The following is a 26,758-nucleotide window of genomic DNA, read 5'->3' on the forward strand; positions in this document are numbered from 1 at the left end:
CGAATTGGAAGAAACTTTATAGAGATTAACTCTATCACACGAAATGAATGTGAAAGAAGTGAGAAATTTTCTTAAGTGTTGCAGCCTCTTAATTATAGATGTGGCGCGCTTTGCACCAATAACTAGGACTCTACACACATGACTTCATAGGCTCCCAAGGACTCTTGAACTCTGTGCTCTGATACTAAGTTTGTCACGCCCCGAGCCTACACCCCGGACGTGGCTGGCACTCGAGAATCATTGTTGGCCCCAAGCGAACCCTTGGCCTGACTTACTTACTCAGTGGAAGACTCTAAGCATTATTGCAATGATCAAATGCACTTATTCAATTGTTAAATAAAATTACTTAGAATGTTTAAAAGTCAACATTCAACTTGGCCAAAATGGTAGCTCAAAACTTAACATATGAAATGATAATGTAAAGACAACTGAACTACTAACTGTCTATGAAGCCTCTAAAACAAAGAGGAATGTCGGGACAAGACCTCCGATCATCCTAACAATGAAATACTGAAATCAAAGCAAAAGGAGTCCTCCGGAATGCAAGGAGGCTCGCCAATTGACTCTGAGTGCTTAACTGGATCAACGAGGCGCTGTGTGATAATCCTAGTTATCCACGTCTGCATCATAAGAAGATGCAGGCCAACTGGCATCAGTACATTAAATGTATGAGTATGCGAGTTGGAATGCTAAACACAACATAGGCTTGAAAAGAATCTGAAAGGAACACTTACCTTGACTTTACTCAACTCTTGAATAACTTAACTCATTATTAAGCAATAAAGCATATGCAATATATAGAAAGCTTGTAAAAATAGTGGAAAACAACTTAGTTCGTTAAAGAAAATGCAATAACAAACTCAACTTTACTCATAAAATAAAGTAATATAGTTTCTGTGTGAGTTTTTCTAACCGACAACCACCACTATGAGCCCAAGTGGTGATACAACGTCTTGCCCACGTTGTCAGAACTGTCTTATACTCTATTGTCATAAAGAACGCTTAACTAAGTTGATCCACTAGTTTATGCTAAAAACACACTTAAAGATTCATCTAAAAAGTATGATCTTTACTACCCATGATGGCTACATGGTTTATGGAGACTTGAGTTAATATGAACTCGTAACCCCATATCGGTGCTCAATACTACTCCCAAAATATACTTAACTCATATGTTTTTAAAACAAACTTCTTTCTTTGGTTTGAGATAATTACTCAAAACTTAGCTTAAAAGCTCTCTTGGAATCGATGTTCCCTTTCTTGCTTAATGTGAAAACATTTTAAAACTCTTTGGGAATACATATTCCCCATATACTTCTTTGAAGAAATGAACTTCAATCTTTACTATTTACTCAACTTGAACTTTAAGTCTTAAAACAAAGTTAAAATGTTTGTGAAAGACTTTTGAAAACTTTATAAACTTCTCTTTGACTTGCTTCTTAACTTCTAGACTTGACTCTTAACTTTCCTTGAATTGAATTATGGATTCAAGGTTCATGATCTCATGTTTATGGATGATTTCATGATATTTATATGTACCTAAGAGAGTTGGAATCAACTAGAAAACATAGGTACATTGCTAAGGAACTAGTACGGAATGTTGGGGAAGAAATAGGAAGAACTGGCGTCCTTGGCGCTCTGAGAGGCGCGGGGCGCCCCAGCCCTTGAAATTCAGAGACCAAGTTGGGGCGCTCTGGATGGCGCGGCGCTTTAGAGCCCAGCATTCAGGGACTGTTTTGGGGCGCACTGAGAGGCGCGACGCCCCAACCCCTTTCCTAGAAAATCCTGAATTTTCTTCTTCGCTTTTCATCTCTAAACACTCTAATTTCACTTAGTTTTTTCCCTAAATACTTAGAATCGATCATACCCTCAATATATACCAGATTCAACTCGAAATTACACCCAAAAACATGAATCAAATCTCAAGAAAACTCCAACAACACAACCCACAAGAATTCAAACGAATTTCATCAAGAACTCAAAGGATTTACTTTCAAATCTAAAATACTTCGCTGAATTGTATCATGATTGACACGTGGGTGAACTAAACCAATGCTATGTGATCTCACATACCTCGTAAGGATCACCCCTTGACGAAATCCACAAGCGAAATTCTTACGAACGACGATCTTGGCTTTTTTCTCCTTTCTTCTCCTCTTGCGTTCTTTCCCCAAAAACCCTAACTCTAATTTCAAAAGCGTAAACTGACCAATTTCAATTGAGACCCTTAGAAATATTACCAAAAACGAATTAATTAAATTGGGTATGAAAAAGACCAAACTACCCTTCCAAATCCGGATTGGACTTTCCTTATTCAAACAACCCAACTTCCAAAAGTCATATCTCTCTCATACGAACTCGGAATCGCGCAAAATCGGCGGCGTTGAAAAGATTATTCCAAGAGATTTCATACCATATCTGGAAGTACACCTAACTCATCTTGAGTTAGGAGTTATGGCCGTTTGAAGTTGTCCAAAACTCAACTTATTCTAACTTAACAAAATTTCCAAATTTTCATTCTTTCCAAAAACGACTATTTCCAATTATTAACTCCTTCCTAGTTATTTCAATTTGCGAGATGTTACATCTACCTTGTACCCTACTTTTCTCGTAGGTTTATCATTCAAATTATGAATATGTGACATTATGTAACGATGACAAATGACACAATCTATTTAAACACTATATTCATTAGAAGAGAATATAGTACGATATGATACAACATAATACAATACAATACAATACATTATGAAACAATACATAACAATCATCCAACAAAGTGTTATACTTTACTGGGTTCTATTAACTCCTGAATTATTTAAAATTGAAATTATCACCTCCTTAAAATGTCATAACCACATTTATGTTGATTGGTGAAATCCACGTGTTTGACATGTGTAATTTTTTTTAACTCTTTCTCCTTTTTGATTTATTTTTTTATCCTATTTTTCTTTTGTTTTCTTCTCTTCCTCTTCTTTACTTCCTCTTCTTTACTTCAATTCCAGAATATACCACATACCTTGATAGTCTTTTTCTTTCACTCATCTTTCTTTCTTTCCTTAAATACCTGAGCATACCCATATGCCAACTTTTTTTCTTTCCTTTTTTCTTATTAATTCACCAAATCTAAAATTATTATTGAATTTATGATTATGCAAGAAGCATAAGTGCATAAATGATAGGATTCACCCAAAAAATGAGTTTTGCTTGTCAAAAATCTTTTTTTTTTGGTGAAGATATTTTGATTTTTTTTTGTTTAGGAATCTCCATCGTTATGAAGTTGTTTGAATAAGTTTTTTAAACTGAAAAAAATTCGTTACATTTGTTAGAAAACTTTAAAGAATTCACCCAAATCATAAGTAAATCATTAGACAGAGATAATAATTTATAAGAATGAAAACTGAACTAACCTAAACCTTGAAAATTGCTTTTATTGTGTTCTATTTTTTAGATGGAGAGAGAGAAAATCAACGTATCTTCTGATTTATGGACCAAATTCTTTTAAAGTATTCTAAAGTGTCTTTTTAGATATAAATGGTACCTTTTCAATAAGTAATCATCATACATAAGAAAATGTTCATTTGTTTTCACTTTATCTAAAATAAACTCATATGAATAGATATTTACTTTTAAATCCCCAAACTTTAATACTTTATTAGATCATACAATGGACTACTATAATGATAGTATATCTACATATAATATATTAATATGTGAGTCCACAAAATAGAAATTACTAACAACATTAGCTTTAAAGTGGTGTTTCAATGGTGTTTTGATGGCTAATCGTTGATTTTGACAATGCGTGTAAAATATTTTACTTGATAGTTCCTGATTGTGGAGAGTTGGAGTGGGATTTCTATCTACGTCTTATGGTGTGATGATTGACGTAGTGATTGTGGTGGTTTCAGGATGGTGAGTGGTGATGAAATTTGATGGCTTGCATGGATGCTCTACTAAGTTGCTATGAAGAAGAAAAGAAAATAGAAATAAGATAAAAACACATATATTTATGAAAAGAAAAATAAAGTTAAGTTTTAATATTTTTGACAGCGTGAAATAGTCAAGTGTGTAGTTAGAAATTCGATAATAAGTGTCATTCGGCTATTTTCTCATATTTTTTCTTACATTCCTGTAAAATTTTATTACTTAATGGCTTGATTGAACCACATATTGTTTTACTACTACTTTACATTTTTCTTTTTCTGCAATCATGAAGCAAAGTTCATTGATGTGATTATCCAGGAGGTATTGAGTAAAGTAAACCACAAATATATGGACATTGCAAGGTATCCAGAAGGAATTAATTATCGTGTCAGTGAACTAATAAATAAGTTGTCATGGACTGTGTCAAGCAATGCCATATATGTTGGAATCTAGGGCATGGGAGGTATTGGTAAAACCAACTTAGCAAAATCCATCTTCAACCAAATTTCTCCAAATTTCGATGGTAGCTCCTTTCTTAGTGTTGGATCACTAGGTTCAAGGGGGATAGCGGCATGGCTGCTTTGCAAGAAAAGCTTCTCAAGGATACTCTCAGGAAAAAAATTGAAGTCAGTTGTGTCGACCATGGAACACAATTGATTAAACAAAGGCTTCAATAAAAAAAAAAGAGTTCTCATTGTCCTTGATGAGGTTAATGATGTTGGAAATGTATAGTCATTAGTGGGAGGGAAGCACTGATTTGGTCATGGCAGTAGAATTATCATTACCACCAGGGAGGAACACTTGCTGAAATGTTCTACAGGTGATGTAAAATATGAGGTCAAGTGTATGACCAAACGTGAACGTCTACAACTTTTCTGTTGGCATGCTTTCGAGAATCCCCTCCCTATAGAAGACTTTGTGGAGATCTTTGAAAGTTTGGTAACATATGCACAAGGGCTTCCATTAGCACTTGAAGTTTGGGGATCCTTTTTATATAGAATGAGCATGGTAGAGTGGAAAGTTTCATTGGGAGATTGAAGCAAATCCCTCATGATTCAATAATAGAGAAATTGAAAATAAGTTATGATGGGCTCCATGATCATACAACTAAAGAAGCATTCCTTGATATTGTATGTTTCTTGGAAAGATGGGACACGGAAGATATTTCCAAAGTCCTCAGCAATTGTGGTTTCTTCCCTGAAATCGGAATTAATGTCTTGATCGAGAAGAGGTTAGCAACAATAAATGAATCCAATCAATTGAGCTTGCAAAATCTGATTAGAGATATGGGAAGAGAAATTGTTCGTAGAGAATCGAAAGATTCAGGTGAAAGTAACAGATTGTATTTGTGGGATCCCAATGATATTCTTGATATAATTACTAGACACAAGGTAATGGTTCATTCGGCTTTGAAGCCTGACCTATACTTTCCAAAGATTAGAAAACAAGGTCTCCTTAAAATTTATTTTAGAAAAAATTCTTAAGCACTACCTTAATAAGTAGTTTACCAATGGAAACTTGCTTTACTTTTCAGTTAGTCAATTTGGCACACATAACTTTATTAGTACGTCTTAAGTAATTTTTATTAATATAATGTTATTATATATTTTTTTAAATGTCAACAAAAAAAATCATGCGTACACTACTGCTACCCATACTTCACTTTTGTTGTAGGTTTATCATCCAAATTATGGATGTGTAACATTATGTAAAGACGGAAAATGATACAATCTATCCAAACACTGTATTCATTAAAACAATACAATGCTATACAATACAACACGCCACAATACAATACAATACATAACAACCATTAGAGACACCACATAGCTCAGAGTTAAAAATAATAATTTATGCCTCATGGACAATACTATTCCAAAACTACGATATTCTTCTCTATAAACTACTTTGTCAATTAGATATTAACATACATCATTTTTCCTACATTAGATAAGCGATCAATTTCTATTACAAATGTTGTTAATTAACTAGAAAATAGAACTCTTAAGATTACTTACATGTCAAAGAAAGAAGATTTTATTTGCGGATTATCAACTTTTGATTCATTAGCAAAAAATAATAAGAGTTAGGGTGTGTTTGGTATGAAGGAAAATGTTTTCCATGAAAAATATTTTCCTAGAAAATGTTTTCATGGAAAACAAATAGATTTCTAACTTATTTTCTCATGTATGGTTGGTGAATAGAATTTTTTTTTTCTAATGTTTGGTTGGTGAATGAAAAATATTTTTCAGAAAATATATTTTATTTTTGGCTTGAGACTAAAAAATACTCTTTAGAAAGATAATTCTTGATACGAAAATCAACCCCGACAATTGATTTAGGACCCGACCCCAACTCCCAAACTAGACACCACCCCGATGACCGTTCCAAAATCCGACCCTGAGATTTGACCCAGGACCCGACCCAGCAAATTTTTTTATATTTGAAATATTTCTCAAAAATAATTTTTGTTTTAAAAAAACTTTGATGGGAATGGCCTGAGTAGGGGGTGACATAAAAATGAAAAAAATTTAAATTTGAAATATTTTTCAAAAAAATAATTGACCGGCATGGGTTGGGGGGGGGGGTAGGGGGTGTAATAAAAAATGATTTTTTTTTAAAATTTGAAATATTTTTCAAAAATAATTTTTTAAATAATTTTTTGACGGGGTGGCTTGAGTGGGCATGGCTCCCGGGGGGTTGGGGGTAGGCGTGGGGTGGCATAAAAAATGAATTTGTTTCTAAATTTGAAATGTTTCCCAAAAATAATTTCTTCTTAAATATTTTTTTTGACGAGAATGGTTTGGGTGGGGGTGGTGGGGGAGGGGGGGTGGAATTTGGGGGTAGGGGTTGAGTGGTGTAAAAAATGATTTTAAAAAAAATTTGAAATGTTTCCCAAAAACAATTTTTTCTTAAACATTTTTTTCGACGAGAGTGGTTTGGATGGGGGTGGTGGGGGAGGGGGTTGCTTGGGTGGGGGTGGCGGAGTGTCATGACCCGATTTCTCGAGTCATGATGACACCTACTATAACCCACAGTAGGTAAGTCAACCCGTAACCCGGAACAACAAGTAATGGGTCTGAGGGCATAAACTAAACAAGGCAATTAAGATAACAATATAAACAAGTGGAACCAAACCAAGACAACTATATACAAATAAAGATCCCTCCCAGAAACAGGAAGTCACTAGTACAGAGCTACCAACAAAACAAGTACAAGTCCCAAAAGTGGACCACAAAAATCGGATTGTCTCAAAAGGCAAAAGACAAGTCTATATATACAGATGGAGACTGAAATAGTACAAAACGACGTGTGCTCATCCCCCGTCTTCGGATTAGACTACTCCAAGCTCGATATCAATGCCGACCACTGGTGCTCGAACCTGTATCACGAAAACAGATGCAGAGCGTAACATGGGTACCAAAACAACAGGTACCTAGTAGGCATCATAGGCCGACTGCGCTTGAAAAGTAAAGGCAATATGAAAAGAAGGAATAGCACAAACAGAGGTCAAGAACGGAAGCCTAAGTAAACAATGAAATGCACACGAGTGTAGAAAGAACTAACTAAAGTAATCTATAATCTAACTACACCTAACTGGACCCCCACAAGCCCAGAAGGTACACTCCTGCGCAAGTTTAAATAAGAATCCGAACGGACCCCCATAAGCCCGACGATTACACAAAATAACTATAACTAAAGAAAACTGTATCTGAGAACCCAAGACCGGAGAACATTGAACCAGAACCTCAACCCCAATAATAGAATCTGACAGTACGGAGGCCGGACCTCGAACTTGATGCTTACTAGAAGTACCCAAGTAGCCAATCACAAGTATCAAGTAACTGAGGTCGGGCCTCTAACCGGATGCTCTCCAGAAGTACCAATCACAAGTATCAAGTAACTGAGGCCAGATCTCTAACCGGATGCTCTCCAGAAGTATCCAAGTAACCAATCACAAGTATCAAGTAACTGAGGCCAGGTCTCTAACCGGATGCTCTCCAGAAGTACCCAAGTAACCCAAGTAACCAATCAAAAATATCAAGTAACTGAGGCCGTTTTCCTGATGAACTGACTAAAAGTCATTTTTCAAGCTTCAAGGCCTCTAAAACATGGAAAGCTGCACAAAATCCAAACGAACGACCAGGGGACCGAATTGTCAGTGCCAATAAGTCATAAATGACTTGGGGTCGCTGTAGGAAAGCTCTAACTAACGAAAAGAAGGCAAGTACACATAAATGACCTGGAGGCTCATTACAACATCCACTACTAAAAGAACTTTCGTGTGTGAAAGTAAGGTTATGGATATACCTGAGGGCTCAAATAAGCTAGGGAACTGCTCCCGCATCTCCTGCTCGGTCTCCCAGGTAGCCTCCTCGACTGGACGGTGTCACCACTGGACCTTAACTACAGGAACTGAGTCAACTGAAGGGCCCTCCCTACTCACATCACGCACATAGGCCAAATAAGCTAAACACCTAGAAGCAACCAACCGCCTAGCCCGCATAAAGAGATGATGACCCTCCAGGTCATTTCTCGGAGGGAGTGGCGTAAAAATTAAAATAAATTGAAATATTTTAAAATAATTTTTTTTTGGGGTGGAGGGGGGGGGGGGCTGGTTTGGTGGTAGAGATAAAAATATATTTGAAATTTAAAATTTTTAGCGTTTTTGAATGGGGAGGGTCGGATACGAGGGGTAAGGTAAGAAAAAAAAATTAAAGGATAAAATAGAGTTTTGGAAAATGTTTTCCTTAATTTTGGAAGGGAAGTCATTTACTTTAAATTTGAGGAAAATGAGTTGATTTGGAAAACATTTTCCAAACATTTAAAGGAAAAGAAAAGAGAAGATTTTCTTGTTCTTTTGAAAAGATAACTAGTAAATGAAAGGAAAATAAAGAAAGAGAAGAATGAAAAAAATACAAGTTGAGAAAGAAAGAAAAAAAGGAAAATAAAAGAGAATTTTTACAATTATTTTAATAAAATAAAAATAAAGTAATTGAAAATGAAAATAAAAATTTGAGAGGCAATTGAACATGAAAACCTGTTTATGAACATTTGAGGTGTAAATGCGCCAAAATATATTTGTTCAATACATAAAAAGAAAGAAAGATTAGTATTTAAAGAATTTTTACGGGAACAGAAATTCAAGATTGAGAACTTGTGTAATTTTGTGAATGAAATATACTACTCCTTTGTTCGAATTTATTTGTTAATTTTGACATGACATATAGTGAGACATCATTTTAACTCTATTAATTGATAAGATCTTATACATATATATACTCAGTACATTTAAAAAAAATATTAATTCAAAACAAATAAATTAAGAGTATAATAGAAAAAAAAATTCTTCAAAAATAACAAATAAAAACAAAAATAAAATTATGAAATACTTGCCAAGTAAAAATGAGAGAGAATACGGGCCTATCTACTCAGGTTCATATAAAAAGCCGAACAGTTGGTATCTTTCCCTCCAAGGCAGAATATTCACTTCTAGCTCAACAGTCTCTGAAACTTCAAAATTTTTGCCTTCAAAATCTAGCGAATTCTGTACAAAATCTGCAGCTCATAGCTCTGCGAATTGAGTTTTCTGCAAAAATGGAAGAATATTTGCAGTGCATGAAGACTCTGCGCACTCAAATGAGTGGTACGCATCTCTCCGATCTCCAAAACTATCAACATTCAGATTTTCTCATCATTCTAGGGCTATTTTGTTTCCGTCGAAATTTTGTACTCAAATCTATAATTTATGTTCACGTCTGTGTATATGTACTACGTTTATGTATCTGTATACTTGCACCTTTTCAATTTTGTATCACGGTGTGTATAGTGTGCGTGTGGAGACTGAAATTGAATTGATGAACTTTCAGATGTGGAGGATGAAGCAGTTAAGATAACAGCCGAGGAGCAAATGCAAATCACTACACTGCAAAATCTCGAAGATGAAATTAACTCAGGTTTAACACTTGCTTCCTATATCTTTGCAGAAACAGAAAATTCTGAACTTCTTTTCCTTTTGATTTTGTGAAAAATTTATGCAATTTGAGAGTATGTATAGCCTTGTGAGTGAGCAACTTCGTTGTTGCCAAGTTGTGTTGTGTTTTTGACATTTTCATAATATGGATCGTAGCCTTCTTACTTATGTTTCATGTTTACTAGAAGAAGTAAGAGTGCATATGGTGAAGTTATGCTATTGCTGGCTCTAGTGCCAACTTTAGTTTGAATATTATTGGTTGGCCGAGTTAGACGTTTCATTTGGTGAAGTTATGCTATTGCTGGCTCTTATTATTTATTCTGGTTTTCTAGTTCAAGTTGTACAATCTGTTGCCAAGTTCATCTGAGATCAAGACTGTGGACATTACCTACAGTAATCATGTGCTTTGGTCATTTGTCTAGGGCTCCTTAAACAAGGATTTCCACGGCCTTTTCCATCTTTCTTTCTACCACTGTTATTTTTTATTTATTTATAACTGAGAAATCCCAAACGGTTAATGATGCAGGTTAGAAACTAGGCAGATAATGGGCCGTCACACTACCCCTCTATCACTGTTTTTTTAAAGCTATGGTCATAATGCATGATAAAATGAACTCTTTGAGGCATGCATCAGATCTAGAAAGACTAAGAAGACCAACTGATGAGATTCAATTGCATATTCATCAAATCCTGATAGAGGGAGAATGACACAGTCCTGCAATGGTTAAAGCACATTTCCCTTCTTTTTTGGCTTATCCATGTGCAGTATCCTTTGCAATCTTGTGTTTTTTTCTTCTGCAGAGAATTTTGTTCACAGGTGTTTAGTTTCAAAGATGGAATAGGATACCTGTTTATTTTCACTCCCGGGAAACATCAGTCCATCATGTCCGACTTTTGTTGCTAAATTTTTTCTTGTTCCTTTTGTCTTTTTTCTTCTTTGATGTGGGCTGTGGCTGGACACTTCCAGAAATCTATATTATTTTCACAAGGTTGAAACCATTAGATTTTATCTTGACCTTGCTTCACTTTCTGCTTCATCTCTTACAATTTGGTCTATTACATGAAAATTGCATATTGTGGAGCTCTGAATCTTAATAATACTTTCTACCTTAGACATTATTGATTTCTCTTTTCCCTCATGTTTTTCTAATAATCAAATAACTTTCCCTGTGGAATAGCAGAACTCTGCAACACCTAAACCTTAAACTGCTATACAATGCAGTGAAATGTCAGACAAGCCAACTCAGAGAGGAAATTGCCAGGATACTGGAGAAAAGGGGGCAGATCTGTTCCATGATTTTGGAAAAACAAAGAAAAATTGCTTCTTTAGGAGCTGATTCTTCCACCCTCAACCAGGTAAAACTAAGAGCTGGCATCAATTAACTTTGAAATGGAGCTGAAACTAAAAGCCTCACATCGCCCTTGATGGATAGGATTGGTGATGTTTCTAAATTTGGTACATGAAACCAGATATATGTACTCTATCTGTTCTCTGCTTCACAACCGTAATGGCATAATCCAACTAGACATGGGTTCTCAAACAGAAGTTTAGAAGTAAATGTGTTTTGACATAAAGATTAGTCTAGTTATGATTCTGTAATTTTCAGAAGTGGGGGATGAAAATTATGTAAAGATAGAAAATTTGGTCTCGTCTTTTCTCCAGAAACATACTGTTGAAAGAAGGATGAAGTAATGCATATTACGGAAGCAGTCTATTATTTGACTGTCGAGCTATAAACTGCAAATTCTTGAAGTACTTAAACGAAGCACAATCTTGGAGTTCAAATTCTTAGCATTGTTTGCATAGAAGGGAGAAATAATTTTGGTTATTTAGGAGATAGGTTTGCAAGTTTTTACTTGACATAAACTTATCTTTTGATAAAGGAAAGTTGGGTTAGTCTTTGGGAATCATGTGATATAGCATATATTCTTTGATCCTTGTTTGTCAAACAGACATCAGAGCTCCTTCAACAAGAAAGAAACAACATGTCAGCAAAACTTCTACAGAAAAGGTAACTTGGAAAGCATATATCGGAGATTTCTGATGGACAGTACATAATGCTAAGTGCATGTGGTTGTCATAACAGTGACTATTATGCTAAAACTGTTGAAGAAGTAACTGCTCAGTTAGGAGAACAACAGGTTTTTTTTTCATGTTCCCTTCTCTGTTGCTTTCCGCTTAGATTGTTCAACTATATAAGCTTTCTTTTGATCACAAGCAAGGGTTCCTACTTTTAGGGTTGGATCAAAGATTGCAAACAGAACTTGTGGGTTGGAGATAATGGCCAGGTATTTGTACTAAGTCATAATGTTTTATTTTCCCTGAATTTTGGTGCTCTTTTCTATAAATTGTCTTGGAATTATAAATTTCCAACAGATAAACCAAGTAAGATTTTTAAATATTTGTGTATATAAAACCCAATGAAGGGAAAAACAAATGCTCAAAAAGCCAGGTCAAAGGTAATTACAAGAGGTGTATTCTAACATAATGAAATGCATACATTCTATTTCAAGCTGTGAAAGAACATAAGATTCTACGTAGTATCAGAAATTACCGAGAATAGTATGATTACAGTTAAAATTATGTTATTTTATGTTATGCTTATCTTTTCAAGTGCAATAATTGAATATGTTGTGGGTTTACAGATTTTCTGAATTTTTCAAGTGCAATTATCAAAGTAACTTGATATTTATGAAGCCCAAGGCTTTGGCCGAGACAAGCTGCTTAGATTCAATTTTTTATTCAGTCAAGTTAACTACTTCTGCATCCTCCCTATAAGAATTCTTGTCCATTAGCTTTGAAGATATAGTGGTTTTGGACTTGATGTACTTTGATTTGGCAATACTTATAGTTTCTTGTGATTCTCAAATGACACATTTCTGGAAAACTTTGAGGTATGAGTCATTGCTTGGTGATTTGACATTTCAAATTTGAGCATAAACTAACTGGTGATATGATGTTTCCTGCATTAACCCAGCTTTGTAAAAACTCCATAAACTATTATAGTACTTGCCATTCCTCTGCCAGTATGATACCAGTAGAGTAACTACTTGCTGCCTAGACAGTCAGTCTTTCTACCACCAAAAAAAGGGATAGAATGGCTTATCTGAATTAGATTCTTACTCTTATCATAAATATATACTGCTGGAACTGATGGCTAAAGCATTCAGGTGATGGACAAAGTTGGTGAGAAAACTGGTGAAATTGAAGGTATGACCTAGCATGTTAGTTTATATTCTCATTTCATGATGTTGATGGGTTAATGCAAATGATAAAAATGACCATTTAGCAACAGTTGCATCTCAATATGCTACAAGCTAATTTGGAATCACCTGTAGACAATATATTCACCTCTGCCTTAAATTCGTTTTCTCTCTTATCCTTTTTCTCTTTCCTGTTCATCCTGTTTGAGGCAATTTCATATTGATTTACAGAAAATCAGGATAATTTGGCAGAAATTCTAAAGATGAATTTGGCAGACGCTAAAACAAAGCTAAACCAGATGAGTGAGCTGAAGTCCAAACTTGTCACAGAGAACAGCCAGGTTTGGTTAAACAATTCTGACCATTCCGTTTTTGTGTGGTGACTGGCCCTTTCCCTTGGGCACTGAAAACGAATAAAGACCCCAAAAATATATTGCTATTACCATTAGTTGTTTGATGAACAATTGAAGTATATCCTTCAGTCTAGACACATTCTCCTGCTGAGTAGATGTTGGTATGTCGTATGGAGGTCAGAGATCTTCAATGTTCCTTGAAGTTTGTCTTCCTTTCCTAGTTCCAACATTTGAAGGTAGAGTTGACCCTTACCCATCAGATTCTTGTATTTTAAAGCAGAATTATTACAGGGTTATCATTCCCCCTGTATTGTCCTTGCTACTGAAGTTGACTTTCTTAATTAACCAGTACAGTAGTTGCAACATTTTTTCCTCTTCCATGAAAGCCTTTGGTGCTTTAATGGTTATTTATGTACTCTTAATCCACACTAAGATCTATGGTTTATCAATACCTAAATTCCCCTATCCTGACTCCTGGACAGAAGAAAGGAAAATCTCTAATTGAAAATGGAAAACTGAGTCCTATTGTTCAAATCTTTGTAAGGGAAATCAACGTCTGAGATTTTCTTTGTTGCTCATTCAAATACATTTTCAGTTTCAGTTCAAATACAAGAATCTGAAAGGCATCTTGCTTTGACAGGTAAGGAGATCTATTGAGCTTGTGAAGTCAAAAATGAATGATTTCAAGGTCAGTTACAATCTGTATTACATAAATTCAGTCTTAGCTCAAAACATTTCTCTTTTGATAATAATAACAACTGCTTGTTAAATCCATCTTGGTATTTGCAATTACACAACAAACAGTTGCTTTGGATAGTTGACCAGAAAAATGCATCAAATTTAACTTATTGGGAAATCAGAAAGTTGAACTTGTGAATTTGAGGAAAAAGAAGATGTTCGTAACTTCTAATTTTTTAATCAAAATAATTGAAAGAAAATATACTTGCTACAGTTCAGAGCATCAGCCTCCAAAAGTCTATGATCAACCATCATGCATTATTCTGCAGGCACAACTCGGGGATATGGATAGCAAATCCTTGCAAGAGGAGTACCAAGCACTTCTCTCAGACAAAGCTGGAGAGGCAGAGTATCTGCACTCTTTACAACTCCAGATTGCAAAACTGATGGTATTGAGAAATATTTACTCTTTATTGCACTTTGACATGTCATTCAACTTGTGGTATCAATGTTAAATTTTAAAGAGATTCAAAATATCCCAATTGATGGAGTTAAATCATCAATTTATTTTTCCATTTCACTCACAATTAGTAATTTTTGCTTTCAGATAATTTCCCACAGTATCAAATGTTCTTGTGGAAATGAGTTCAAGATAGACATGGATCTTTGTGGATGAAAATGACCAGGGTCAGGCAAGTACTTCAACTAGCAAGTGGTGGAATTTCTTCATTACTTATCAGGTATGTATGCAAATAATGGTCGAGATAGTTTGAGAAAAATGGGGAAGATAATGCAGGGAAGCTGTTGCAGTTGTTGAGATGGCATAAGAATGTGGCTTGTACTTTGTTGCTGTAGCATCTGTATTCTATGTAAAAGACAATTTTAAATGCTAGTAGAGTTCTGCTTGAATGAATAACATACGCGCGACTGAACTTAAGCTGAGCCTTTCTCGTATTGAAAATTGGACATTTCATTACACGTGTGCTAACTCTATGATTTATCAGAAAACAAAGTCTAATAGAGTACTATAGAACTTTGTCATCTATCATTTCAGCTCAGATTACTACATTTATGGAGGTGTGCATTTGGTTCAACACATTCAAGCACGTGCAGACTACATGAGATAAATTGGACGATGATCGTGATTTCTGTAGTATATAGTACACTAAAATTGAAGATTATCAAAATGCAGTCCTTTAATAGATATCAGATAAAACTAGATGTTATATATGTTCAGTGTGTTTTCAACTCTTGTTGTATTATGAACTTGTATATGTAACTTGATATTTTTACAAAGTATAAGATTGAAACCCAGACTTTTAATCGCGTGCTCACTTTTTTGACTGAAGTTTTGTCTGTGATATTGCAAAGGAAATAGTCAAATAGAAACATCATCGGAAACTTTACATGACCCCTAGCTTCTCCAAGGCTGCAGAGATATCCTGGGGTTCATATCCTTCAGCTGCACATATGTTTGTGCTCTCTAGAGGTACTATATCATCTGTGTTGAAGCTGTCTTCATTGTGAAGAAGCTTCTCGCTGGCATATTCCACACTTCGTTTCAGAATCACAGTCTTGTGAAGGCCCACAAGCAGGCCTTCATAGTCTGTATCTCCCTTTTCCCCCACAAAAACAACCACACTGGAAAGATCAACTCCCCATCTAACTGAGAGATACCTGCATTTTTAGAGAAAAGGAGTGACTGTGACAAATTTTATGTTGAATTGATCTTTCCTAGTATCTGCTAATCAAAGAACAGAAGTATCATTAGACCATATATTAGTAAAAGAATGAAAGGATTTACCTAAGTGCTTGGGATCTCGATGCAAATAACGGTGTCACGTTCAACCTTGATGCAGCATGTGTGTAGACAACATTGCAACGGAAGCCTCTCATGCGGAGCCTCTGACGAAGGTCATTAACTTTCCTTACCTGTCACATGTAATTTATTATCAGGATACAAATAGGAAAACCAATTTGTATATTTCTATTTGTATTGTCTAACTTAGAACATCAAGAGTAGCTTAGCAATCTTACTCCGGCTCCTGGCTTGATGCTATATGAGTAGCATTGAAAGCTAGATGCACTAGGGCATTGTGCAATGTCATGCTCAGAACCTTCTTCGATTTTACCAAGCCTCATCACTGCTGATTTAATGTTCTCACCTGGCCACCGGTACTCAATGTGGGCTTCATAGTCGTCATCTAGTCCTAAGTCCTTCCATGGGTAGTATATTTCACTTCCACTGCTGCAAATCAATGCATCAAAATCTTCTAAATTTGTTGGGCAGCTGTTTACCACTTCTTTAGTCTCTTGCAGACTCAAGCCTGTCAGAAAAACTAAACCTATTTGGCTGGACCTGGATCTTGCAACTTGCATTATATTCTTGACCGTTAGAGATAAGGTCTCAGTAGGAGATCCGTTGCTGTTGTAACAGTCAGTTGCCACTACATATAGGACCTGCCTTCTCCCAGGAGAGTAGCTAACAATAGGCTTGCTGATTGAATTAGCTTTCCGTGAGAGTATCTCAACAAGTTCATGCTGCCTTCTTGCCATATCCAGCTCTCCATTGGCCTTGAAATCCACATCAATGGAAAATTTTAGAGAAAGGTCTTCAACATCTCTTAGTGATTCACTCATAGGTTCTTCAGGAACTGGCTTCATGACCTCAAGACAATTGGCAGGGTGGCGATTTCTGCAGTGTTGAACATGGGAGAGGTAATTACGACAGTGCTCTGGCCATGAGAAGCGGTGGATATTCTTTAGGCCATTCTTACGGCACTCCAGCCATAGGTTCTTGTCAGCAACAAGCTTTAGAAGAGCATCTTCTATTGCTTTTTGATCATGTGGATCAATGAGTAGCCCATTGTTTAGTGCCTGATTGAACATTATGTTCCACACATCCATAAATTACAGTAAGTCACCACTTTGAGGTGTATATGGAATTAAAAAGATAACTATTTGAAAAAAGACGGGGAAGTTTGCAACAGAAAGCTTGGGGCATCACTTTTCGGAAGTTCCTAAAAGTCATGTGCTGCATGAAGTGTTTGTTATCACGATTTTGTGCACTTCTCTATAATTCTACTCCAATTTTTATCTTGCAAAATTTAGGTTTCCAATGGATAACTTATATAAAAAATATCTTCAAGACTTGTGCATCAACGTTAATGTTTAAACCAGCTAGTGTTTACCTTGAGTATATCTACTGGCCCTCCATTTTTTGTAGCAACTATCGGCAAACCATAAGCAGCTGCCTGCAGAAAGAAGAGTATAACGTTTTTCATACATAGCATCAGCTGCTAAAACTTCATGTGATGTAATTTAGAAGTTACCTCAATAAGAGTGAGGCCAAAAGGCTCAACAAGAGCTGGATTGATGAACACTCCCTTCAAGGATAAATCACCATTTAAGAGTTATTGGCAGTCATAGCATGGAATTGAATAATTTTTGTTAAAGCAAAAGAATGGGATGAAAGCTTCAACTACATCAAACAGATAGCTTTACAAAGGGTCGGATCAGACCACACTCCTATTGCATTGCTGGGGGGAGTGTGGAACCAAAACAAAAATTATTTCAAGTTTGAAAACTGGTGGTTTGACATACAAGGGTTCACAAACAGAATCAAGGAATGGTGGGACACTTTCAGCTTCTCTGGGAGACCGGATTTCATACTTGCTTCAAAACTTAAGGCATTAAAAGAAAAACTTGAGTTTTGGAGCAGGAGTGATCAAGCGAACCTCAAGCGAACCTGGGAGCTAAAAGGATGAACTTACTCAAAGAAGTGGCTGGTTTTGATGAAGTTAGTAAGGGTAGAGCACTAATAGAGGATGAGGTAACAAGGAAGAATTCTAGATTACTGGAGTTCGAGGAATTCCTCAAATATGAAGAAATTTCATGGAGACAAAAATCAAGATCACTATGGTTAAAAGAAGGGGACAGGAACACTAAGTTTTTCCACAAAATGGCCAATGCACACAAGAGGTACAACAACATTGATGAACTAGTAATCCAAGGAGAACTAACCCAAGATCCTGCCAGAATTGAAGAAGAGATAGTAGATTTCTACAAGAAGCTATATACTGAGACTACTAACTAGAGACCTGCCTATACTGATGCTAATTGCCCCGGGTTAACAGAGGAGGAAAAGGAGAATCTGCGAAGGAACTTTGAGGAGAGTGAAGTCCTAAAATGTCTGAAAATGTGTGAAATTGATAAAGTACCTGGACCTGACGGATTCATCATAGGTTTCTTCTTAAGATGCTGGGAGGTGGTAAAGGAGGACATCATGAAAGCTTTCCAAAACTTCTATGAGTAGGAAGTGTTTGAAAGAAATTTGAATGCAACATTTATTACTCTCATCCCAAGAAGAAGGGGGCTAAGGAATTGAGAGATTTCAGATCCATCAGCTTAATAGGCAGCATCTACAAACTTTTTGCTAAAGTTCTGACAGAGAGAATGAAAGGGGTAATGGCTGAACTTGTGGATTCCCGACAAATGGCTTTTATCTAAGGAAGACAAATCATGGATGCAGTGTTGATAGCTAATGAGGCAGTGGATTCCAGACAAAAGCAAAAGAAACCAGGAATACTTGTAAGCTAGACATGGAGAAAGCCTATGACCATGTTAATTGGGTATCTTTTGAGCACAATGGGGAGATTGGGATTTGGGATTAAGTGGATCCAGTGGATCAAACATTGTATCACCACTGTGAGATTCTCAGTACTTATAAATGGATTCCCTGTTGGTTTCTTTAGTGCAGAGAGGGGACTGAGGCAGGGAGACCCTTTGTCTCCTTTCCTTTTCCTACTTGCTATGGAAGGGCTGAACAATATGATCAAATCAGCTAAAGTGAGGGGATGGCTCAGAGGTTTTTAGGTCAGCAGACCTGAAGTAGATAATGTGAAAATTACCCATCTACAATATGCTGATGACACCTTGATATTATGTGATGCTGATGAAGGCCAACTAAAGATGTTGAGGGTGATCCTCCGGCCTACACATCAATTGGAGGAAAAGCCACCTCTATCCAATTAATGAAGTACACAACATGGAAGCTTTAAATGTTGTTCTGGGAGCGGAAATTGGAGCACTGCCTACATCATATCTTGGGATGCCTTTGGGGGCCAAATCTCAGTCATATGAAATCTAGAACAATGTGGTTGAGAAATGTGAAATGAAGTTAGCAAAATGGAAATCACAGCATCTCTCCAGGGGTGGCAGGTTGACCTTGATTAATTCTGTTCTTGATTCACTACCAACCTATATGATGTCAGTATTCCCAATTCCCAAAAGTGTAATCACTAGGTTGGATAAAATCAGAAGAAAATTTCTCTGGCAAGGAAACAGCGAGAGAAAAGGCTACAACTTGGTTAAATGGGATGTTGTGATAGTGGGAAAGAAGCATGGAGGTCTCGGAATAAAGAATTTGATGAATCAGAGCAAAGCCCTTATGATGAAATGGTTGTGGAAGTTCAATAATGAAGAACAGTCCTACTGGAAGGAAGTCATTAAGGCAAAATATGAAGAGGAAGATAACTGGATGACCAAAGAAGTGACTACACCATATAGGGTTAGTGTATGGGCGATCCATTGGATCTCTCTGGTCTGAGTTTAAGGTTAACACAAAGATCAAAGTGAGGAATGGAGAGAAAACAAAATTTTGGAAGAATGTTTGGCATGAGGCAGGTAGGCTAGAGGTCTTGTATCCTGACAGAAGACCATAGTAGATCACTGGACTCCTCAAGGGTGGAGCTTCATCTTTAGAAGACAATTAAATGATTGCGAGATTCAAAGGGTAGTAGATTTTTTCAACACCATTGGGCAATTTAATGGACTGGAAAGGGGTCAAGACATTTTGTGGTGGAAAGGCAATCGAAAAGGCAGTTTTAAGGTGGGTTGTATATACAACTGGTTGAACCACACAAATCAGCCTCAAAGTCACTGGCCATGGAGAGGAATCTGGAAGTAAAAAATTCCACTCAAAGTGGCATGTTTTGTCTGGTTTTTAACCAAAGAGGCTGTACTGACTCAAGACAACTTAAAGAGAAGGCGGATACCATTATGTTCTAGATGTTCCTTTTGGGGGGAAAATGCTGGGAGAGTTAACTATCTTTTTCTACACTGCAAGATTACTGGCCAACTATGGAGGTTATTCCTGAATCTTAAGGGTATGTCATGGACCATGCCTGCCAAGATCATAGAAGCAAATCAGAGTTGGGAGGACGCAGGAAAGCAATCCAAGAATAGAGACAGATGGAGAATTGTCCCAGCTAGTATATGGTGGGCAATATGGAAGGAAAGGAACTCTAGAGCTTTTGATAGTATTGAGAATAGTATGCAAAAAGTCAAACTAAATTGTCATATGCTACTATGTTTTTGGTGTAATCAATTATACTCAAATGATACTATCTCCATAATTGATGTACTAGACCCAATTTAGTAAAAGATAGTAGGATTTGATGTACATGTTGTAAATACTGACCAGTACAGTTTTAGTACTGACTTTTGAGGAATAGACAAAGTTACCAATTTTTTTAAAAAAGTGTCATTTCTATAGTTCATCTGCTTTTAAAGCATGGAAGAAAATGAATAATAACGGGTCACTGAAATAGCTCTATCCTGCTGTCCATCTCTATTATGAACAAGGCATGGACAATGACTACAAACCCATGAGACATAGATACACTGTTCTTTCGTGGGAAAATCCTCAAGTCCAGACACTTGATTATATATTATTTCTCTGAGTTACCTTAGTTTTTGCAGCCAGGCGATATATATCAGGAACCTCTGGTTGCTTATGATGCTTTGGATATGCCACCTGCCCATACAAATTGTACTTGTCAATGAGCTTTATTACTGTTGTGAGTACTGCAGAGCTGCTACTGGACATGTCATCAATGTCATCTCTGTTACCTAGGATCAGAGTCTGCAACACAATTAACAATAAAATCAGACTCTGCACTAGTCGACTAGATCTGTTAATAGTTGAAGGAGGTTGTATATAAACTTAGCCCTACTAAGTTGGCTAGTTCTCGAAGAGCTTGACATTCTCCAAAAGCCCTGAGCAAAGTAGTTACATTCTTCTTAGGATCTGGACGTGACAGTGCAAGTATCATTGGCTTGTGAGGGTTAACGAAGAATCGCATGATCTGCATTCATGAAGATACAAGAGATATTGACTAAAAACATTTATAGGAAACCCCAGACCAACAAAGCATTATTAATCAGTTGTCATCAATTATTTCAATCTAGTCTACATCTTGTTGCTTCTCTCTTGTTATCCATTTTGACGCGTTTGTAAATTTTTTGGTATGTGCTTCAAGAAAGGGTTAAGAAAGTCTGCTACATAAATGAGGACATCCAACCTCAGACCATATATGTGGTATAGGTCTCTTTTGACTTTTGTCTGCACCAATCAATGACTTGAGATCTCCATCTCCTTCCAGTGAATCTTGTGCGTTCATGTTACTGAAGTCCATCCCCGGCGGTATAACCTGGTTTTCATAATCATCAGAAACAGACTTAATATCAATTTTCTTCATATCTTGATAAGAAGACATTTGGCTTTGTGTGAACAAGAACTAGCTAGTTGAGTTAGTGCATACCACCATCCTCGGCATGTATCTCCCGAGGCAACTCACTCCTCTCCGTCTCCTAACTCTGAGTTTCCTTTCCAGCTGAATATCAAAACCATCATACAAACCCCATTGTTCATCAATCTCTTGTCTTGTGCTAGTTATCACCATTTCAGCAGTATCTAGTCCCAACTCTTCTGCTTCTATTCTCCTCATTATCTTGTAGGTGGTATTGATGTCCCCCTTAGTGAGTCTCCCCTGTTTAAGCAATTGCTCGAACTTGTTTCTTCCTAGTGAGTGTCCTGTTAACACCATTGGTACGTTTAAGGTTCCAGATAAGCGGGCTGCTACCTCTCCTGCATCAGCATAGTGCCCATGAATTACATAAGGCCACACTGCTTTTCCAGCATTGACTTGCTCCCCTATAGCCCTTGCCATATTCACAATGTGGCTTAATGCTCCATCAACAAATTCTGGTATGTAAGGCCAGAGTGTTTCTTTTGGAATATACCTGCCACAAAGATAATGCCAAAATATGGAAGATTGAACCAAATAGCTAGACAAGTATGATAAGTGATTAGTGGTTTTGAACCACTATAGAATAGCATCATTACTTGTCACCTGGTCCGCAGGGGATCCGAATTATGTAGGCACCACAGCAGCCAAAAGCATCAGATGGGCATGAGAGCATCTCAATTGGCTCACCATAGCTAGAGTCAACCTCTGGGGATGTGATCTGCCGAGTCAAGAGATCAACTCGGTGAACTCCTTTCATGTTTGCAAGTGCTCGAGCAAGCTCTACTACATACTTCACCTGATTAATCATTAAACAAAACACAGTTGCATGAAAGTTGTTGTGTCCAGTCTTATTGCTAGCTCACAAGTGTCAATTTTCTGCTATTTGGATTAACATTTTCAAACTTTCTTCTTGTGTGTGTTTCAGTTGAACATGTTCTCTAGAATAGAAGATTTAGAGGCAATAGTTTTATTGATTAAAACAAAGATGACAGGTAATATGACTACCTGACCACCAGTGTCTGAATCTCGTCCAAGTTCCATGTTTTCTCCACGCACCAACCCATGGATACTACAAAAAAACAGTAAACATAGCATAAAACTTGTTTGATTGTTGTTTGATGCCATGTATCTGTCGTATTCTTGCTCTTGATGATGTGTTTTTTTATCGTGCACTAGCAACTGTAACAATGTGAATGTACCTGATCAAGACAATGTAGAGTTGGCTTGGTTTATCTTCATCAGACCATATCTGTGTATCCGAGTTAATTCTTGATATGACATGGTGAGACTCTGATGTATTTATATCTCCTTTCTCCTTCTCACCTTCTGAAAGTTCAGAAAGATCTTCTGCTGCATCAAAACGACCTTTCTCTAGTTCAACTCGCCGTTTTACTAGTTTTTGTGCATCATCCCAAGCTATCTGCAATTTCTCAGTGTCACAAGAAATTATCTTCAACCTGCTAAGTAGTATACTTTTTACTTTAACGTTATTTTTTTTAGCTGTATTGTTTAAAAAATTAAATACTAATTGTTGACATGACACTGACAAAAATTTATCACTCAACAGTTGAGACGTTTTTCACTTCTCTGTTAACTCTAGACATTTAGGCGTTTGTTTTAGAGTTTGCAAACTCAGTTTTTTATTTGTGGAACAAGTGTTTGTTTGAACCTTTTTAAAAAAAATAATAATTTAAAAGTGACTTTTCTTTTTGTTAAAAGATAATTAGAATATTTGGCAAAATATATTTGAAGTTGACCAAGTAGACAAATTCCATCAAAGAAATGAGACTGTTTATTCCTTGCTTTTAACATGTTTGTTTACATTAATCAGTTTCTTCATTTCAAGTAGAAAGGAATGGTATATGTAGTTTAGGGAGTAGTACATAATTAATACTACTATTTTCGTTTCAAATTTTGATTTGACACACCTATGAAGAAAATATTGATTGATATAATGAGTTTACTATTTTACTCCTATTAATGGATAGGATCTTAAATATATTTACTCACTACAATTTTCAAAAACATTAACTCAATGTTAATAAATTAAGGATATAATAAGAAAAAATATGTCAAAAATAACAAGTACATCGAGAGATGGAAGGAGTAATAAATAAATGAAGAGAAAGTACCTGTTTCTTCTTGCGGGTAAGATGCCAGATGCGCCAGCACATATTCTCGAGCCTATTATTCCTCTCACGAGAATTCCTTGTTGCCACTACCTGCAATCTCCTTTTCTTAGTTTCCATCAATTTCTCTTTATCATAACTATATACTTTTTTCTTTTCTTTTGCATAATAGAATATAGAACCAATAAAGAAGTGTGTCTGTGCATGTCTTCCCTTTTTCTCTTCTTTAATTTTCTCAACTATTACTCTAAACATCATCAAACCTTCACTTAACCCATAAAGTGAAATCCTTTAAAGCTAAATTGAGTACGCTTGCATTAATAATGCTCTATTAGTTATACTTGTATTAATTTAAGTTATTTCTTATGTATTGTTTGATTTTGTCTAGTAAAAATAACATGCATTCCATAAAAATATCCTCCACAATTATGGTGGAAATTAAAAGAAATTTTGAGGGGTGATTGAGTCTTTAATCATTCTAATGCAGGTATTAAATCCATTTGTTCTATTAATACCTAGAAATTTATGATATTAATACTTCATTCCTCAATACACAATATAGTATAGCATATAAGTAACTAATATAGCATGAAAAAAGTGTATTAAGGAAGACACTACTAATACATAGAGTTAATACCTGAATTATTTTTACTAAACGTCTCGACAAGTAATATTGCTTGTTGGCATTTGTGGTTTACCAAATGAGTAAAGAGAGAGAAGCAAATTAAAGGTTAAAGTTGGTAAAATTATGAAGGAAAGTAACAATAAATAAGAGATTAAAGATAATTAAAGTTTAATTTGTGAAGTAACCTTGATCCAAGTTCTGTGGAGGTCAGACTCATCAAAGCTGTTGACAACTTCTTCAACAAAGTACTTAGTAGGACTAAACAGCTTCTCTTTGTGGATTTCTAACCTCAAATTTTCTTCCATATTATTATGCTTGAAGTTGTTGCTACTCTCTTCAATACTAATTGGTTTCTTTTGTCTTGGCCCATTTCTTTCACTTCCTACATCCAATATTGCCTCCAAATACCCATTTAACCATTCATTCTCTGCCATGGATCACTTATTCAATACACAAAAAGAGACTTCCTTGTTTGAAGAAACAAGAGCAACCCTTATATATAGGCCTACTAAGGAATATAACGACTACACTTTATTGTAAAAGTTTCATGAGGTGTCTTATTCTTTTGCTCAATATTCGTCATAATATTTTATATTATTTTTGCATGAATACACAATATTTAGGCACACACATATGCTTTACTTTGTATTTAGGCGCACACGTATGAAACTTTAATCAATTATAACATGTTTTTTCAGTAATATATGGTTGAGCACAAATGAAACTTTAGTCAATTAAACATGTTTTTCAGTAATATATGGTTGAGCACAATCATAAATGAAAAAAATTAGAAGAGTGCTAAATGATCAATTGTTAGATTTTTATTATTTGATATTGAGGATTAAGACTTGTTCTTTTTATGAAACATGAAATGCTTCGGAGCCAGACCTATCTCAATTTGTTGTTCACTGTTGGTGGGCCCCTATTTAGAAGTGTTCACGCTCCAGTTGAGGTCTGGGCGTGTGGGGGAGTGATAGGATATCCCACATCGGTAGAGGGATATGAATTTGGTCTCGTTATATGGAATTGAACAAACCTCCCCTCATGAGCTATCTTTTAGGGTGTGAGTTAGGCGTATGACCTAATTTCACATGGTATCAGAACAGACAGAGGTCCTGAGATTGAATCTCACCGCCACCCATATCAAAAAGAACTTTCACGTGCTTAACCCATGAAAAAAAATCAGGCCCGCATGTGAGGGAGCGTGTTGAGAATATAATTAACTAATAAAAGTGTGGTCTCTCTAATAACTTAAGCTTTTAGATGAGATAGTCACTCACTTTGACATAGTATTAGAGCAGGCCCATGCATCTCACCCAATGTTGGGGATCCCAAAATAAAAAATTTCCCATGCATTAGATGCTAAGCACTGGGCGTGAGGTACATTGGTGGTTAATGACAGTGACGGATCCAGGATTTTTGTTGAGGGGGCTCGAAGTATAAAGAAATAAACACGTCAAAATTACATTATTATATGATGAAAAGTAGAGCGAGATGAGAGGAATTTTAATCTGCTAAATTTAACTTATATTGTCATGTTGTGTTTAGGTTCTTTCTACTTTTACCATGCTCCATCGAGCTTTAAAATTTTTTAGTGTTTTTTTTTCTTTTATTTTGTGGTATTCTACTTTTTTTGAACTTTTTCTGAAATTTGAATTAGTGTCCATTCAATCATATGTTACTTTAAAAAATAAAAACCATCAAGATTCTTTAGAAAAGTGTAAAAATCGAGTTACTAATATTATAGTGCATATTTAGAAGATAAGTAAATGACATCGTCGATTTTTTTGATTCATTTGGTTCAATTTACTAGGTTAATCATTTGTAAAAAAATAATAATTATGAATGAACCAATCAAATAAGTTTAGTTTAGTTTTCATCTCTTTAGAATCGACTTGAAAATAGTAAAAAAGAGATACTTTGAAATTAAGATGAAGAAAAATTCAATTAAATAGAGTTTATTAAAAGAATATTCACAACTTTTTAGTTTTTCCATTCGATTAATCTTAATTTATTTTATTTAATATAATAGTTTTTAAATTTAATAACCATTCATCATTTTCTCAAAGAGTTTCTTTGAGTTAGTACATGAGAAGAGAGTTATGTAGATTTAAAATGAGTTATATAAATAAGAAGAATAAAAGATAAAAATATTTTTAAAAATTGGCTCATAAATTTAAACAAAGACAAATTGAGAAAAAGAAATAACATAAAAAGAAAAATAATTAAAAAAAAGAAAAATAATACAATTTAAGATTGAATCCAAATACAGTGAG

General features: G+C 35.7%; 2 protein-coding genes across 4 annotated transcripts; one reads left to right on the plus strand and one right to left on the minus strand.

Moving 5' to 3' along the window:
- Positions 1 to 9,483: 9,483 nt before the first annotated feature.
- LOC125840646 (uncharacterized) lies at positions 9,484 to 15,078 on the plus strand. 3 transcript variants are annotated; one of them, XR_007443756.1, is made up of 11 exons: positions 9,484 to 9,574; positions 9,798 to 9,884; positions 11,124 to 11,257; positions 11,855 to 11,913; positions 11,989 to 12,043; positions 12,140 to 12,190; positions 13,073 to 13,112; positions 13,337 to 13,446; positions 13,576 to 13,694; positions 14,099 to 14,146; positions 14,466 to 14,521. XR_007443756.1 is itself a non-coding variant. In XM_049519624.1 (11 exons), exons 1-11 carry the CDS (start codon positions 9,526 to 9,528, stop codon positions 14,810 to 14,812), a joined length of 822 nt encoding a protein of 273 aa, XP_049375581.1. In that variant the 5' UTR covers positions 9,484 to 9,525; the 3' UTR covers positions 14,813 to 15,078. The 3 variants fall into 3 exon arrangements, 2 of the variants coding, with proteins under 2 accessions (XP_049375581.1, XP_049375582.1); XM_049519624.1 differs by lacking the exon at positions 13,576 to 13,694 and adding an exon at positions 14,744 to 15,078 and having other exon boundaries at positions 14,466 to 14,585; XM_049519625.1 differs by lacking the exons at positions 9,484 to 9,574; positions 13,576 to 13,694 and adding exons at positions 10,428 to 10,624; positions 14,744 to 15,078 and having other exon boundaries at positions 14,466 to 14,585.
- A 356-nt stretch (positions 15,079 to 15,434) lies between these two features.
- On the minus strand, positions 15,435 to 24,963 carry LOC125840636 (sucrose-phosphate synthase 4). Its single transcript, XM_049519609.1, has 14 exons — positions 24,668 to 24,963; positions 23,861 to 23,950; positions 22,928 to 23,148; positions 22,734 to 22,797; positions 22,325 to 22,524; positions 21,741 to 22,221; positions 21,501 to 21,629; positions 21,153 to 21,284; positions 20,885 to 21,061; positions 17,469 to 17,522; positions 17,328 to 17,390; positions 16,174 to 17,013; positions 15,941 to 16,068; positions 15,435 to 15,813 (listed from the first exon to the last, which is right to left on the minus strand). The coding sequence occupies exons 1-14, from the start codon at positions 24,914 to 24,916 to the stop codon at positions 15,540 to 15,542; spliced, it is 3,102 nt and encodes a 1,033-aa protein (XP_049375566.1). The 5' UTR covers positions 24,917 to 24,963; the 3' UTR covers positions 15,435 to 15,539.
- Positions 24,964 to 26,758: the final 1,795 nt, after the last annotated feature.

The sequence above is a fragment of the Solanum verrucosum genome, unplaced genomic scaffold (assembly GCF_900185275.1).
Source record: "Solanum verrucosum unplaced genomic scaffold, falcon-dt-bn FXZP01000176.1, whole genome shotgun sequence".
NCBI lineage: Eukaryota > Viridiplantae > Streptophyta > Magnoliopsida > Solanales > Solanaceae > Solanum > Solanum verrucosum.